This window comes from Typopeltis vanoorti, chromosome 6, assembly GCF_054136105.1.
Source record: "Typopeltis vanoorti isolate ZY-2024b chromosome 6, IOZ_Tvanoo_1.0, whole genome shotgun sequence".
NCBI lineage: Eukaryota > Metazoa > Arthropoda > Arachnida > Uropygi > Thelyphonidae > Typopeltis > Typopeltis vanoorti.
Genome location: NC_143554.1, coordinates 134,493,478 through 134,509,979, shown reverse-complemented (window position 1 = coordinate 134,509,979; position 16,502 = coordinate 134,493,478). Strand labels below are relative to the sequence as shown.

At 34.8% G+C, this 16,502-nt stretch overlaps 1 protein-coding gene across 1 annotated transcript in view; it reads left to right on the top strand.

The window, feature by feature from the left end:
* Ctr9 (RNA polymerase-associated protein Ctr9) overlaps positions 1–16,502 on the top strand; it is a 340,468-nt gene that overhangs the window by 306,739 nt on the left and 17,227 nt on the right. The window contains exon 21 of the mRNA XM_090393725.1: positions 10,546–11,000. Within this exon, the coding sequence (XP_090249851.1) occupies positions 10,546–11,000 (455 nt within the window). The remainder of the gene's footprint in view (positions 1–10,545; positions 11,001–16,502) is intronic.

Below are 16,502 nucleotides of genomic sequence, written 5' to 3'. Positions count from 1 at the left end.
CCAGAGTTTTCAGAATAATCACTGCAATAGCAGTCGAAAGGTAATAACTACATCAAGAGATGAGAAAAGATTGAAGAATATCGTGAAGAAAACCGCTTCTGAAATGTAAGGTATTTTCACAGGATATGGACAGAACTAGGTTTCAATGTGTCTAAATCTACGACATTGAGATGATTTCACAAATTGGGTTTTAAATCACATGTAGTCTGCATGTGTTGAGAAGGATGTGAAGAGATGGGAACAACAACTAATTTGGACAGGATGGTTTGGCAAATAAAGGCAAGTTCAGCTGTAAGGGAAGCCTGGATAGAACAGAAGTTGGAGGCTCTGTTGAGAAGGATTTTGAAAACACCATATTGTTGGGAATGTGTGGGCGGGGATTTGCCATATGTGTCTATCTGCATGAGTGGGTTTTCTGTAAACTGAGAAATAATGGATGCCATTGGAAAGATGCATGATTAGAGTGTCTAGGAAAGGCAGGCTATTAATTATTTTCTTTTCCTGTAGTGAACTGGATTCTAGGGTACTTGCTATCGAAGTGGAAGAGGAAGGAGTTTAATGTGCCTGAATTATGTGGCAAAATAAAGAACACATCATCAGTTTATCTTAACCTGATAGGTTTCAAAATATTAGTGTCAAGAGCATGTTTTTCAGATTGTCTCTTATAGAAATTGGCTTGAGGGGGGGGGAGCTTGTGGCTCTTGCACTATCTGTTTATATAAGGTACCCTTCCAAGAGAAGTAGCCAGTGTGGTTGGCAAAATTGAAAAGATCAGTATTAAGTAGAAAGCATTTTTCAGTAAAATGTCATAAAGGAGATATTGTAAATATAGAGGTGACATCAAAGTTCACTGTATCATTATTATTTAAAACTAAATTTTGGATTAAAGATTTGAAATGGGTGGGGTTAAAGATTTAGCTGACTGTTTGGCTAACCTAAAAGAGGGGGAGTTATTAGGTTTATGACTTTTAGGCAATCTGTATATTGGGTTGGGCAAACTAAACAGTTGAAATTTTTTAACTATTTCAGGAGGTGAAGAAGGTGATATTCTTTAGAAGCCTTCTTAATGCTTTCTTCTGAGAATTGTTGGGATCATAATCCAGTGGTTTATATATAAGTAGTGCTGTCTCTGAGCAATACATTAATTTTTTGATTATGATTACCGCAGTAGCATTACCTTAGTACCATCCTGTCAAAGAAAATTGGTTAGAATGAAAACTCTACACCAGTTGCTCTTGGGATCAGCCTTGTGACTGTGCCATCTAGGTTTATGCTGAAGCCTCTGAAAATCTTTTATACGACTGTATTTTATACTACAGCATTCTGGTCAAATATCTTCTTATCTGGCTACATTTCTGGTTTTTGCACATATTCACATGTACTGTTGATTGCATATGTCCTGAATATTTTCTGCTTGCTATATTCTGTTCTTTGTTGTTTTGCTTAATATTTTTTTATAATTTTTGCTTCATTTTCATAAATTGACAACAGAGACAGGAAGTGCACTTCACAAAATAACAGTGATTTGTCTTCATTGCTTAGTTAAGCATATAGTTTTTTTTTCAGCCAAATTTTTGAGAGAAAGAGTGAGTCTCTTTAATTAAACCTGGATGGTATTTTTCTACTAATTGTTGTGTTCTGTGAACAAAGGTTTCTGATTTCTTATTTTAGTTATTTGGCAGAAAAAGGGATAGGGTGTAGAACCATGGTATTTAGAAGACACCTGTCAGGTTAGCATCAGAGTAGCAGCTATACTTAGAAAAGGCTGTAATTTTGTCTTAATACCTGAAAAGTGCCATTTACAGACCAAAAAAGTGATTGCACTTCTTGGTGTGATGCTCTTCTTGAATTGTCAGAACTAGTCCACAGTAAGATTCTGTCAAATTATTTAGTGAAAAAAAAAAAAAAAAGCTAAGAGAAATGCTTAAAGGTGATGATGATGATTTATGGTTTTTATGTTGCAAGGACAGCTGTGATACTGTACCATATCAAAGGTTACAGCCATACACGAGGTAAGACAATCACGAACATCCATGCCCTTAGCGGGATTTGAACCTGTGACTGATTGGTTGGAGTGCGGATATCCTAACCACTTGACCAACCAAGCTGACTGCTTAAGAGGTCAAAGTTGGATAATTGGGAGTAGACTGCCATGTGACTTATAAAGAATATGAAAAAATGACTGGGCTTCTGGTGAAATGCACTTTCCCATTGGTGTGCTTCATTATTAGATATCCACCTACAAACCAAAATATCTAAATTCAGTATCCAAAATTGGATATGGAATGGGGAGTTAGTCATATCCTTTTTTTATTATTATTATTAGCTGCCCTCTCTAATGATTAAAAAAATCTCCTTTAACTCTTCATTGGTAGAACTTTCTGTGTGGACGTTAGCACAAATAAGTCTCTCTCTTTCCAAATTTTGAAATTTGCCCACATTGTCACTTCTTGAGACTTTCTGCCATTCAAGAAGTTTGTCGTCATTTTTAGTAGTGAGTAATATATCTAGTCTTTCCTTTTCCTGTTCCTTATTACCAGTATACAGGCTCATGACAACTTCTAGGTTAGTCCTAGAAGAGATCTGGTCTGGACTGTTAAGTTGAGCATTATCAAAAGTAAGTGGAGAAGAACTAAGATCAGTGTTTAGGATACTTAATGTAGATGATATTGAAGCGTGATATCTTTAAGCACTAGAAGTAGGATAAGAGGAGGATGTTATAATCAGCAAAACTATGAATAGGGTTTGAGGTCAGTGAGAGCAGATCATTTATAGAAGAGGGTTGGGGAAATAACAGAGGTCCTTAGGAAGATCTGCAATGACAGGAAAATCTGAAGAGAGAACACCTTCTAGTTATAAAAGGAGGAAGGCAAATCATAAGATGACAGTTTTCTGATAAGCCCTCAATGCTAGACCCTATCAAATGCCTTGGAAATGTCAAGTGCAACAACAAGTTTCTCTGAGTATTTTCATGCACATATCCAGAAGAGTGTGTGTGTGTGTGTGTGTGTGTGTGTGTGTGTGTGTGTGTGTGTGTGTGTGTGTGTGTGTGTGTGTGTGTGTGCGTGTGTGTGCGCGCGCGAAGAGATCTGCTCTGGATCTTGATTGGCAAAATCAGTTTTGGTGGTCATTGGTTAGTTGATAACTCTCTAGATATCGAAGAAGTTGACTGTTGATGACCTTTCTTCATTACTTTTGACAACACTGCAGTGGGTTAATAATCAAATGATATCACCTTTTGGGGGGGGGGGGATTGGTTGTAAGTGGGCTTGCTTTCTTTTTGTAGGGTGGATGCCAGCTGAATAATATAGTGTATAGATGATAAGCAGAAGCATAGATGAACAAAAGTTATACCCAATGGCTTTAGGGAGGAACCAGAAAGCATGATTGCCATTAGTACAGGTAGCAAGTTTTTTACATTTAGCACTATCAAAGTTAAACTTTTTTGCATGTATGAGGGTTTTGTCTCAAGCAACTCCTGATGAGCAACTTTCTTTTCTCAGACCACACACCACACTTTTTGGAAAAACAATGGCTTGGATATAGGTTGAGAATTTTGAATAGAGTGAGGAATGAAAACCTTCATTTCATGGGTCATTTCTGTAACAGGATCACAATAAGTATCTGGATTTGAAGAACAGAAATAGTAGTCTGACCATGGAAAGGAGAGTAAAAGTCACAGGATCTTCTCAATTGGCATTGTTGTAATGCCAAAGTACATGAGATTGTGGATGGCTGAGAGGAGAAAGTTCCACAAGATAAACTTAGATGAGATTGTCATTTGAATTCACAATAGGAGCTGTTACCTCAACAGAGTACCTGGAAGGAGAACTGGTTAAGAAAAGATCTGAAGTGTTGAATCTGTGGAGAGGACTGTTGTGGATCCTGGTTGGAAGATGAATAATTTGTTTTAAATTGTTACTTACAGAATATCTCTGCTTCTCTTCTGGCTTTGTCAGTGGAATTCAAAAAAGGGAGCTCATTGAAATTGTGAATGTTAAAGTAACTGCAGAAGATGACTTTGCCTTTGGGAATTTGAATTGTATGACATCAAACTTCATGTCAGAATGATTTTCAGAATTGGTGGAACAGAGATAGTAGATGAATGAGATAGTGATGTAGGGAAATGTTAAGCCACAGAAGGTCAGAAAAGGAGAAATTCAAGATTAGATATCTTTGGACAAGGAATGTCGAATCACGCAAAAGCACAAGTGGTGCTTTTATGTGATTTCTACCATCACAAGGATGGTTGAAGGAATATTGTATAAGGGAGGGGGGAGAAAGTCCTGATAAATACCTAGAACAAAAATGATATTAAATCAACTGATATATAACATGAAAGAACATTCTAGTAGCAGAGTTATGAAGGTAACTTATATTCTTATATCCTCGTATGTTCTTTCTTGTGGTCAATTGCTTTAATATCATTTTTGTTCTAGGTGTTTATCAGAACTTTCCAGACCCCCCCCCCCCATAATTTGGACATCTAATATGGACTATTTGTTATATGTTGGAGATTTGGGATTCAGTCAAAAACAAAATAAGGTTTGATATTTTTGGGTGATGAGGCACATTATTTAGTTGGTATTTATCCTATGAATGTTGGTGAAGCAAATGCGAAAGAGATTTTATTTTGTAAGACTTTTTAATTAAAAAAATATGGGGGGGGGTTAATTTAACCACAGAAACACTGCATTTATTGACATTAATGCTAATATATTATTATTATTATTATAATTATAAGAGACCTCTAGAGTCAGGATCTCATTTGCACTCACAACCTCAAAAGTTGAGCCATTCTAGATATGTGCCACACCCTTTGAGAGAAAAATCTATCCCTTACCCCTTGCATGAATGGCTGCATTCATTCTCAGCTTCTGTGGATTCCCTCTCATCCTGAGGTGAGAGATATGCATTAGTAGTCATATAACTTCTCTTTCTCCTGTCTGCTAGCATCTACAGTTCAGAAATTCTCTGTCTGTCCTCATAATCTATGTTCCACAGTCCTGATATCATTTTTAACACTCTCCTTGGCACCCTTTCTATGTCTGCATCACTTGGAAATCAGGAAACCACATCTATGCACAGTAGTCCAGATGAGGACATATCAAAGCCTTGTAAAGAAGCAAAATGACTACCTTATTTTTACATATCATTATTCATTTCAGCATTGCAATTATTTTCTGAGTTGTATTCACATTATGACCCCTGTCTTAATTCAACTTCCTATCTATTAAAACTCCAAGATTCCTTGCCTGTCAGTTTCTTCTGACATAATCTCACCAATAAAATATGTCTTTGGATATCTCATTACACCAAAGTACATAACTTTACATTTACTAACATTGAACTGACAGCTATTTTCACATGCCAACTATTCCAGCTTATTTAAATCATTTTGCAAGTACTGCATGTCAGTTTGCATGTCTCCTGTTAGATCCTCTCCAGCATCATTTAAAAATTGAATAACATCACTGGTCGCCTTAAATCTTGTAAACTGACATCCCTTATACACCACTTTTTGATATGTCATTCAGCTATTCTATCCAAACTAGTGATTTATAATCCAATCCTATATGGTTTACTTTCATGTTGGTATGGATGGTATGGTAGAGATTAATTGGTGGGCCTCAAAGTAGTGGGAAGAGTTGGCTATGATGAATTTCTTTGTTATTTTGGAGAAGGCTGGGTTAAATTCAGTCAGTCAGTAGTTTGATGGTAGACTTCTATCACCCTTTTTTTGGAATAAGATATGCAGTTTGCTTCTATGCATTGGAATAAGTACCAAATATGTATAATAAATTATGTAAACTATGCAGGATGGGTGTTAGCTCAGGAGCACAATGTTTGAGAACAATTCGAGAGATGCCATCAGGACCAGAAGACTTTTAGTATCCAAGTGATTTACTAATTTTCTGATGTATTTTTGTCAAAAAATAATAGAAGGCATACAGTACTTAGATTCAGGTATGGCAGGAGGTGATTCCCTTGGTCATCTGTGCAGGAGTTCGAGGAAAAAAGGGATGCCAGGAGGTCAGCTTTATCTTTGGGTGATGGAACCTTTCTGTCTGTAAGTGGAGGAGAGCAGACAGAAACCTTGTCCAAGAGCCTTAGCAAGGGACTAGAAGGCACAGCTTCCATTTGGACAGGAGGCCAATTTTCTACTTTATGTTGGCGTTTGTGAAATCAGTCAACTGTTTCTTCTTCTTCATGTAGCTTCCTCAGTGAGAGGGTGCAGCACTATGTCCTTCCAGTTCTCTCTGTTGGTGGCTTTCCTTTTTGTTTCTGCATAGCCATGTGATCCTGTCCATGATCTTCTATCTTCAAGCCATGTCCTTCGTTTTTTACCCCTTGATCCTTTTCCCATAATTTTTCCTTCTAAAACTGTTAGTATCTTCTGTCTTGCTGAACCTCTCAGTACATGTCTTGCCAATCTCATATTTCTCTGGATCATTTCCTGTAATAAAGATCTCTGTGTTCTCATTCTCTGTAGAACATCTGTATTTGTCACATGTTCTGTCCTTGGGATTTTCAGCACTCTCCTGTAGCACCACATTTCAAAGGCCATTATCTGTTGACTCTCTTCTTGAATATCCAGGTCTCACTTCCATATGTGAAAATTGGCCACACTAATGTTCTTATCATTCTTTTCTTCTTTGTCTCGATACTCACAGAACTTCTGAGCAGATCTTTATTTTTCCAGAATGCATCTTTAGCTATTGCTGTTCTTATTTTTATTTCTTTATCTTGCTTTCCATCTGCAGTAAAGTAGGTGCCTAAATATTTGTATTCTGTTGTATGTTCAATTTTCATATTGTTTATGAATATTTCTGGCTCGGATCTGCTTTCTTTTAAGATTTTCATAAATTTGGTCTTTTTTGCATTTATATCTAATCCAAATTCTTTACCTTCTTCAATTAGTAGCTGCAGTAATTTGATTAATTTGTTTCTGTTTTCTGCTATTAGAATGCTATCATCAACATATCTAAGATTGTTGTATTTTATACCATTGATGCTAATTCCTATTTTTTATTTTTCAATCTTTTTCATCACACTCTCACTATAGATATTAAATAGATTTGGTGAAAGGATACAACCTTGTCTAACTCCTCTTTTTATTTTCACTACAGAAGTCTCATTGTTAAACAGCTGCATTTTCTGTTTGTTGTAAATCATTTTTATAATCTTAAGTACATGATCTTCTATGTTTAATTTATCTAATATATTGAACATTTTATTATGTTTTACCTGGTCAAAAGCCTTCTGAAAGTCTATGAAGCATATGTAAATGTTCCTATTTCTTTCAAGTGATCTTTCTATTAGTATTTTTAGTTACAGGATAGCATTAACGGTTCCCATTCCTCTTCTGAAGCCTTTCTGTTGTTCACTCAATCACTCAGTTCACTGCTTATGGCTCTTTCAATTTGTTTGTTAACTGATTTTCATATGTTGCATGCTTTGGTATAGGCATAAATTTTTTTCTTCGAATGCTTTGATACATTTGCAAACCTGGGCTTGGAAAACAGATGAGGATTATAGGTTGAATAGATGAAGGATTTCATACCAGTGAGAATAATTTTTGTGATTCATTCACAGCAGGTTTTAGGGTCAGGTGAGTGGAAGCAATAGCCAGGAATAGAAATTGCAAAGGTCATCCCAGTTGGCTCCTTTATAGTACCAGAAGATGCGAGGTTGGGTGTGATTTTGGAGGAGGGATGTGTGTGTGTGTGTGTGTGTGTGTGTGTGTGTGTGTGTGTGTGTGTGTGTGTGTGTGTGTGTGTGTGTGTGTGTGTGTGTGTGTGAGAGAGAGAGAGAGAGAGACTTGTACAACATTGTGGTCTGAGTTGCTGAAAGGAGAGGTGACCTCTATGGCCTATCTGGATGGAGAAATGGTTAAAAAGAGATATAGGATATTTGGAGAGTGAAAAGGATTGTTAGGAATTTGAGTGGATGGATGTATGATTTGTGTTAGGTCATTACTTACAACAAAGATTTCTGCTTCTTGTCCTGCTTGATCAGTGGTGTTGTCGATGTTGCAGGTAGTCGAGTTACATGAAAAGGAATGTGAAGAGATCTGAGTGGTTATTAGCGTTTGGAGTAAATACAATAAATGAATGTTACTAAATGGGGCAAGGAAACCTTGAGCCAGAGAAGGTCAAAAGCAGGACATTCTAAATTAGCCATTCTCTGGCAGGCTATGTCAGATTTCACAGAAGCACAGGTTCCACTCTCATGGTGAAAAGAATCGTGAAGCGTTTGGGCACTGCAATCTGGGTTTCTGTCAGTACACATGTCAGATCTGGAAGACTGAAAGTTATGGTGAACATCATTATGTTTTATTAATGCCATGGATGTTAAAGTGGATGTGAAAGTGAGTTTTTAGCAAAGAGATTCTGGCATGGTTTATGTTGTGACTAGTTGTAATCTGGCTTTTTTTTTATGTGATTTGTTTATGGAGATTAGCTTTTGTTGCAGTGTCACTGTTATTGTTTGTGAGAGTCTTCATAAGTTTGATTAGACAGGAGGATATAATGGAAACGAGAGAAGTGAGAGAAGATAGACTCTTGGATATGACATCCATATATAGAGAAACCAGTCTTCTTTCCATGTTGTGGCCTTGACATTGTCCCCCCACCCACACACATAGCTACTTGGACTCAACCTGGCACTACTCTGCATGACCTGGCAGAGGTGATGAAAGTTATTTACCACTTGGTATGTTTGGTTGGCATTTTCTCCAGCTAGAAAGGTATCCTTATACAGTGAAAATACTTGCTGATCCAGCCTCTTTGGTAGAAATGCACCACACCTGAAGAAAGCAAGGTTGACTTAACTGGGAGGAGCTGTATATTGCACATTACTCCATAGCATTCCAAACTGTTGAGTCCATTGCAGTTAGTGTGAATATGGGTAATATGGCTTTTTTTTGTCATCTTACTCATTTATTATAACTCTTCTGAAGAAGTATGCTACAATAATATGCAAAACTAGTCAAGAATTTGCAGCTAATAAAAACAGTTTTCTCTTTAGTAGTTATTCTGTCTATATACTAGAATTCACATGAATCTCACTAAACCATTTCACCTGGAAACAATTTAATGGAAACCTAATTAATACCTCAGTAGAGAAATTATCCTGTCAGCATAATCTGTTGTCAGTTGCATGCATTCTTTGGCTTTGTATTCTCTGAGCTTTCTTCAAGAAAATCTGAGTTTTTTTTTTGGGGGGGGGGGGGAGGACAGATCCTACCTTCTCTGTTTGATACCAACTAACTTGCCTTTAACAGGAGGAAGGAAACAAAAGTATAAATTTAAAAAATAAAATTTAACTGGTTCAACATCCAAATTCAAAATTAATTTTTCTTTTTTTTCTAATGTGACTCTCATCCATGAAAGGTTGCAAATCTGTAACATATCGGTATCATGGAAAAGCTAAGGATTATATTATCATTAATGTTATTTATTTTTTACATAATCTGGAAATCCTGCTTTAGAGACCAAACAATGAACTTTTTAAGCTACTACATGCCTCCAATAAGCAAGATGATGAAATTCATTTCCCAACTAAAGACTATCACAAACATCCATACCCAAGGTGGGAGTTAAACCCATAGTCTGCTGGTTGGAGAATGGGTACATTAATCAATCAGGCATGGTTTGTAATTAATTTCTAAATATTTTTGAAATTTTAAAACATTCATATTTATATGAATTAGTTTTTCTGAGTTAATGTAGTTCAGAAACATTGAGAATCTTTCAGTGATTCAACTGTCCACAGTTGTTCAACAACTGTCCAAATTACACTGCATGATTTCTGCACCACTTGTGCATTTGCATGTTCTGATATTCCATGCCAGTAATGTCAGATATCAAATCTAGGCTTTTTTTGACCTTTGTTGACATTGATTTCTTCCCATTCTGAATCATTCATCTGCTGACTTTACCACTCCCCTAATACTGAAAAACTACTCTGATTATCTTGACTTTATTTTCATTGTAGTTTAATTTTCTGCATTTTAACTACATAAATGCTGAAGTCATCTACCTTGACAACTCTAATGTCCACACATCTTTTACTCCACTGACAATGCTTCAATAGATGACCTTCTTCCATTGACACTTGATTTTTTCTTAACTATACTTTCCTATACTTTAGATGTCACTTTTTTTTTCCCAGACTTCTTCAGAAATGTATGGTATTTGTCTGCTAAAAAGAGATCCTTCAGCACGCGCACACACACACACACACATACTCTCTCTCTCTCTCTCTCATCCTGGGGGTGGGGGGCAAGCGTATCACTTTCATCCATTTCATATAAGGCATATCATGTAGTGGATGAAAATATCTCTTTAGAATTTTTATTTATTTTTTGATAAACTAATATTAATACCGTGTGTTAGCAAAGATAATTGGAAATGTTTGTCATATTAGTTAATGTGTTTTTATTTGAATTGTATTCAGATACATATACATTTTTATTTATTCTTTGTAGTGTTCTGTAGTTTAATAATTGAATCTAATTTTAACAAATACTATTTTTCATAGGGGAAGTGCAAGTGAGGATGAAGAAAATCAAGGAAATCATAAAAAAAAGATTCGTTCAGATAGTGAATCGGGTGGAAGCCCCGTTCCTGAGAAAAAACACAAAAGAAGAATGAATTCAGACAGTGAATCAGAAGGAAGTCCAGTCCCTTCAAAAAAGAAAAGAATTAATATGTCTGAATCTGAAGGCTCAGTAAAATCACCCCCAAGTCCTAAGCAAAATATGGATTCAGATGAAGAGGAGGGAAAAGGAAGATCACGTTCCCGATCCAGGTCATCAAGATCACGCTCACCTTCTCGATCTCCGTCTGGATCGCCACAACCTTCTCGTTCTGCATCTCCAGCACAGTCACGTTCTCCATCGCCAGCACAATCTCGTTCTAGATCTCCATCTCCAGTACAGTCGCATTCCAGATCTCCATCACCATCTGAGGGAAGAAAATCTGCACAATCAGAAAGTAGGTCACAATTAACATCTTAAATTTAATATATCAAATATTTGTAATCACAAAAGTTATTTTTTGATGTACAATTGCTTGTTAATTTATAGCAGGGATGAAATTTTATACAACATCATATTACCAAATTTAAGGAATCTGAATTCCTTTTGGTCCTTGAAACAATGTAATAAGGCACATTACTTGTCAAACTAGTTTCAAAATGAAAAATCTTAAACAGCTTTAACTACAGAACTAGCTTCTAATCATCCAGTATTACTTCATTCCAACCTGACTTTTGCACAGTTTTACATTACTAGAATTTTGCTTTATATGAGATAAGACATTTTGCCTTTTATTGCATTTAAAGCTGTTGCATGCCAAAGCATCAAATGCAATTCTACTTACTTCCAGAGGTATATCTTAAATTAGATTTCCTGAAACTACTCAGATAATCCAAGAATTTTCAGAATTTTTGATATTTTTATTTTAACAGTTCATAAAATTATAATTCTTCTTCTTCTTCTTCGTAACATGGATTTTAGGCCAAGTGGCCTGCCGGTCTCACGCCATCTCTTTCTTGGTCTTCCGATTCTTCTTTTTCCGCTTATTTTGTATCTGTATAATATTTTTGATAGTCTGCTGTTGTCCATTCGATTTAAATGTTCTAGCCATTTTTGTTTTATACTGTTTTATGTAGTAATTAATTGGTTTTATTTTCAGGGATTGTAAGATTTCTTCATTTGTTTTGTGGCCCCACTTGGTATATCCAGCTGTTTTTCTGAGAAACTTCATTTCTGCTGTTTGAATTTGTTTTTCATCTTTCCTTTTTATGTCCATGTTTCGCTCCCATATAGTAGAGTTGGTTTTGACAAGACATTATATAGTCTTTATATAGTCTGATTCTAGTATGTTTTTGTACTAGGGATGGCTTAAATATATTATTTATTATACCATTTATTTTGACAAAGTTTGATATTTTAGTGTCTATGTCTTTTTCTTCTTTGTATGATAGATCACATCCCAAGTATCTGAAAGTGTCTACTTGTTCTAGTATTTTATTATCTATCACTATTTTACTTCTTACTTCTTATTTTTACTTATTGGGTTTTCTCCTTTGAATGCCATTATTTTTGGTTTTTCTTTAGATATTGTCATATTATATTGTTTTCAGATATCATTTAATGATTTTAATGATCTTTGTAAATCATCTTTTGATGTAGCTAATACTATTTGATCATCTGCAAATAGTAGTGTATCTATCTTCATTTGCGGGGTCATTTGTATACCAAATGGGTTATACTATTTCCAGATTGTTATAATTTTATTTATATATATATATATATATATATATTGAAAAATAGAGGGGAGAGGATACATCCTTGTCATACTCCTCTTGATATATCTTTCCATTCTGAAATTTGTTCTAATTTAGCTGCTATTTTATTTCCTGTATATATTTCTTGAATGGATTGTAAAAGTTGGTTTGGTATGTTTAAATCGGTTAATATTTTAAACAATTTTTGTCTACTAATTTTGTCAAAAGTTTTTTCATAATCAATAAAGGTCACATGTGTTTCTTTTTGAAATTCTCTTCTCTTTTCTATTAATAATTTTAAAGTAAACATTGTTGGATCTATGCAGGATTGGCCTTTTTGGAACCAGTTTGTTCTTCTAGTAGTTTGTCCCCTACAATGCTGCTTAGTTTCTCTTTTAATATTCCTGCATATATTTTATATCCTGTATTCAGCAGTTCAACCTCTGTGAAATCAGGTCTTGCTCCTCTGAGATAAAAATACTTCACACCAAAGCAGGTGCCAGTGCCATCCTTGCAGGAGATAAGCATTCATCATCTTGGGCCTTTTTTATCTTCCAAAATGCTATGTGCAGATCTGGCATTTCTCTTCAGGAGAGTGCGCAGTTTTAATTGACCATTGCCACATCTTTCTTGCTCATAATATGTGCATTTGCCAAGTTGTTAAGAATAGAGAGAGAGAGAGAGAGAGAGATGTCAGTGTTGCAGCTTCTGGAACTAGCTCAAAATGGACTATCTTGAAATTTCATGTTGCATTTGAGAACATAATCTTGTTCTCAAACAAACCTTATCAAAACATGGTGCTGTTTTCACCTGTGTTGATGCATTATTTATGAGCTGCAACTGTTGAAATATGCTCACTTTTCATCACAAATAGCAACTCATTTGATGAAATGTTCATTCCAAGAATCAGTAATAATAATTATGATTTACAAGCAGATGAGCTGAGAATATGTGATTTTGCATACTTTATTGCTAAAAACAGTTTCATTTAAAATAAAAGATTAATTAGAGCCATCAAAAATCTTGTAAGTCAGCAGTTAGAATTGCAGGAAGTACAGGAAGATGGTTTAAATCTGGTGTCAGACAAGGGTATACATTATCCCCTCTGTTATTCATTATTTATATGGATCACATTATGAAAGAAAGTGGTATTAAATCTGATATCATTATTTTATGCAGATGATGTTATACTTCTAAATAAATCCACTAGAAGTCTGCAAGATTCCCTGACTAAATTGAATAACTGTTTTAATAGATATGGTATGAAGGTCCGCAATAACAAGATAAAGACAATGAAAATAGGCAGAAGCATTGAAAATATCAACTGCATTGTGAATGGAGAACCTATAGAACAAGTAAAACATTTCAGCTACTTGGCACGATTTTTAGTGAAATGGTAAATTAAATATGGAAATAGACAACAGAATCAACAAAGCTGGTATGATGGGAAGTCAATTGAATAAATTTATATGGAATAAGAGAGAAATTAGTCAAAACACTAAATTAGCTGTATATACAAGACAGTGTTCAAACCAATAACTTATGGATCTGAGAACTGCAGAAGTAAAATATGCGCATTGCCTCAGCTGCAATATTATCATGTTAAAATTCAGAACATAAGTTATTGATATTAGATGAACCACTACTTCTAAACACGACAATGATATGAAAGATTTGAGTAACTTTCTTTTATGGTGGTATCATTTGTCATCACATCTGAGCCTAGACGTATTTAGTTTCACATTTGGTGACTAAAAATGTCCACTTGACCAAAGACTAGAGACTGCAGATATGAGAGTCCTGAGAAAGATTAGGGGCATGAACAGATGGCATCAATGGCAATATCATATTAAAAACGAGGATATTAGGAAAGAACTTGATATTGTCAGCATCCAGGAATGCATTAGCAGAACTAATATCAGGTGGTATGGTCACTTAAACAGAATGGGAGAGGAAAGATTAGAAAACAAATGTTCTCTGCCAGGTTGGCAGGAAAAGACCCAGAGGAAGACCAAAATATAGGTGGATTGATAAGTAAAAAGTGCCTTAGAAGATAGAAATATAAGATCTGATAATGTTGGCATTCTTGACAGGTAACAGACTGATTTGGAGGGAAATTGTAGATAGGAAGTTAGTAATGATGTGAATTTTTCATGTAGTACTATCATATCCTGTACACCCCCCTTGAAAGTACATTGGCAGGAATTTGATGATGATGATGATCAAAATTCTAAAATGTGGAAAGGTAGCTGGAGTAGATAATAATCAACAAAAATGCTCAAATATGATGATATAAAATTTCTACGGTGTGCTACACTGGATAATTCAAAAGGCATGTTCAGAAGGTTGAATTCCAGATGATTGGATTTATGCTGTCATATTATTACCCATGGGTAAAAAGGAAATTATACTGATTGTTGGAATTACAGAGGAATTTCTTCACTGTGTATTCCATGTAAGAGTTATAGAAGCATACTTGGCAAAAAGTTGAGAAAAATGATGAATGGGAAACTTGGAGAATAAGTTGGGTTCAGGCCAAATAGAGAATATTAGGATCATATTTTCACATTAAGACATAGTTGAAAAATCATAGGAATATAATAAGGATCTGTAAGTTTTGTGGATCTGAAAAAAGGCATATGACAGAGTGCCAAGAGAAAAGATTTTCAAAATGCTGCAGTTGCATAGTGTAAATGGGACATTATGTCTAGCAATACATAAGCTATCAGTTAAGTCAGCAGTTAGAATTGAGGGATGTACAGGAAGATGGTTTGACACTAATTCATGTGTAATCAAGGATGCACACAATTTTCACTGTTATTCATCATCTGTATAGATTGTATAGATTGCATTATGAAGGAAAGTGACATTAAACCTAATACAGTAATCTACTGTTTATCTGACCTTCAATTAACTTATCCTTGCAATATCAAATGACTTCTGTTAGATCATGATGTAATTGTACCTTGAATATCCAACCCTTCAGTTATCAGAACCTGCTGTTCTGATAATTCTTTGACTAAATTGAAAAAACTGCTGCAACAAAACTTGCATGAAGAGTAGCAGTAGAAACACCAATATTGGTCTCTATTACTTCCCCTAAGGGAAAAGTAATAGAGAAGAACAATTGAAAAAAAAGATGTTGAAAACAACAATGAATGTACAGTCAAAGATGAAGAAGTAAAACATGTACTTACAAAAAAATGGAAAGGAACCTGGACTTTATTGAATACTCACAGAAATTTCGAAAAATGGAAGGGATTGCTTGCATATGAAACCAGCAGAATTGTATGCTGAATGTTTCAGAACAGAGAAGAATCCCTAAAAGTTGGAATACTAGAAGAATCATACATCTATATAAGAAAGGTAAAACTGGCATTAAAAATTATAGAACATAACTTTTCTCCCAGTTCTTTATAAGTTTTTTGCAAACATTATAGATGGCAGAATAAACAATATATTAAATTTCCATCAGCCAAAAGAATAGGTAGGTCTCAGTCCTTCTCAACTTCAGATCATTTACAAGGCTTAAATCAATTAATGGAAACATCAGAAAAAATTGTAACATAATTTCTTTGGCTTTCATAGATTATGAAAAAGTCTTTGATTCAGTAGGCTATGTAAAATTCTAGGAGCTTTTAAAACATATAGTGATAGATGATATTAGTATTAATATATTAACTCGTATATATGAGAGAGCTTCAACTGTAATAATTTAAATGGAAAAGAAAGAGAAATAAAAATGAAATGGAGTCATATAGGGAATCTCTCTCAACAAAATTATGTGCTACATCCCTTGAACAGAATATGCTATAAGAAAACTGAACTGGGTGAAAAGAGGATCGAATATTAATGGAGAATATTTGAGTAATTATGATTTCCTGATTATATCATACTGATAGCAACATTACATGATTATTGAATTAAATGAAGTAAGTTTTGAGATAGGCCTGTAAATAAATATGGACAAATAAGAAGTAATGTGTAGTGAAAATATACAGAACAGAAATACATAGATTGAAATTGTGAGTTTATGCAAATATCTAGGACAAATCATTACAAATGGCCATAAACTTGGTAATGAAACTTTAGTTAGAATAACAACAGGATGGAGGATATTATTACATTGCATCAATATAATAGGCAATGGCACTGGACAGCACATTTGATGAGAATGTCTGACAATAAACAGACAAAGAGAACAA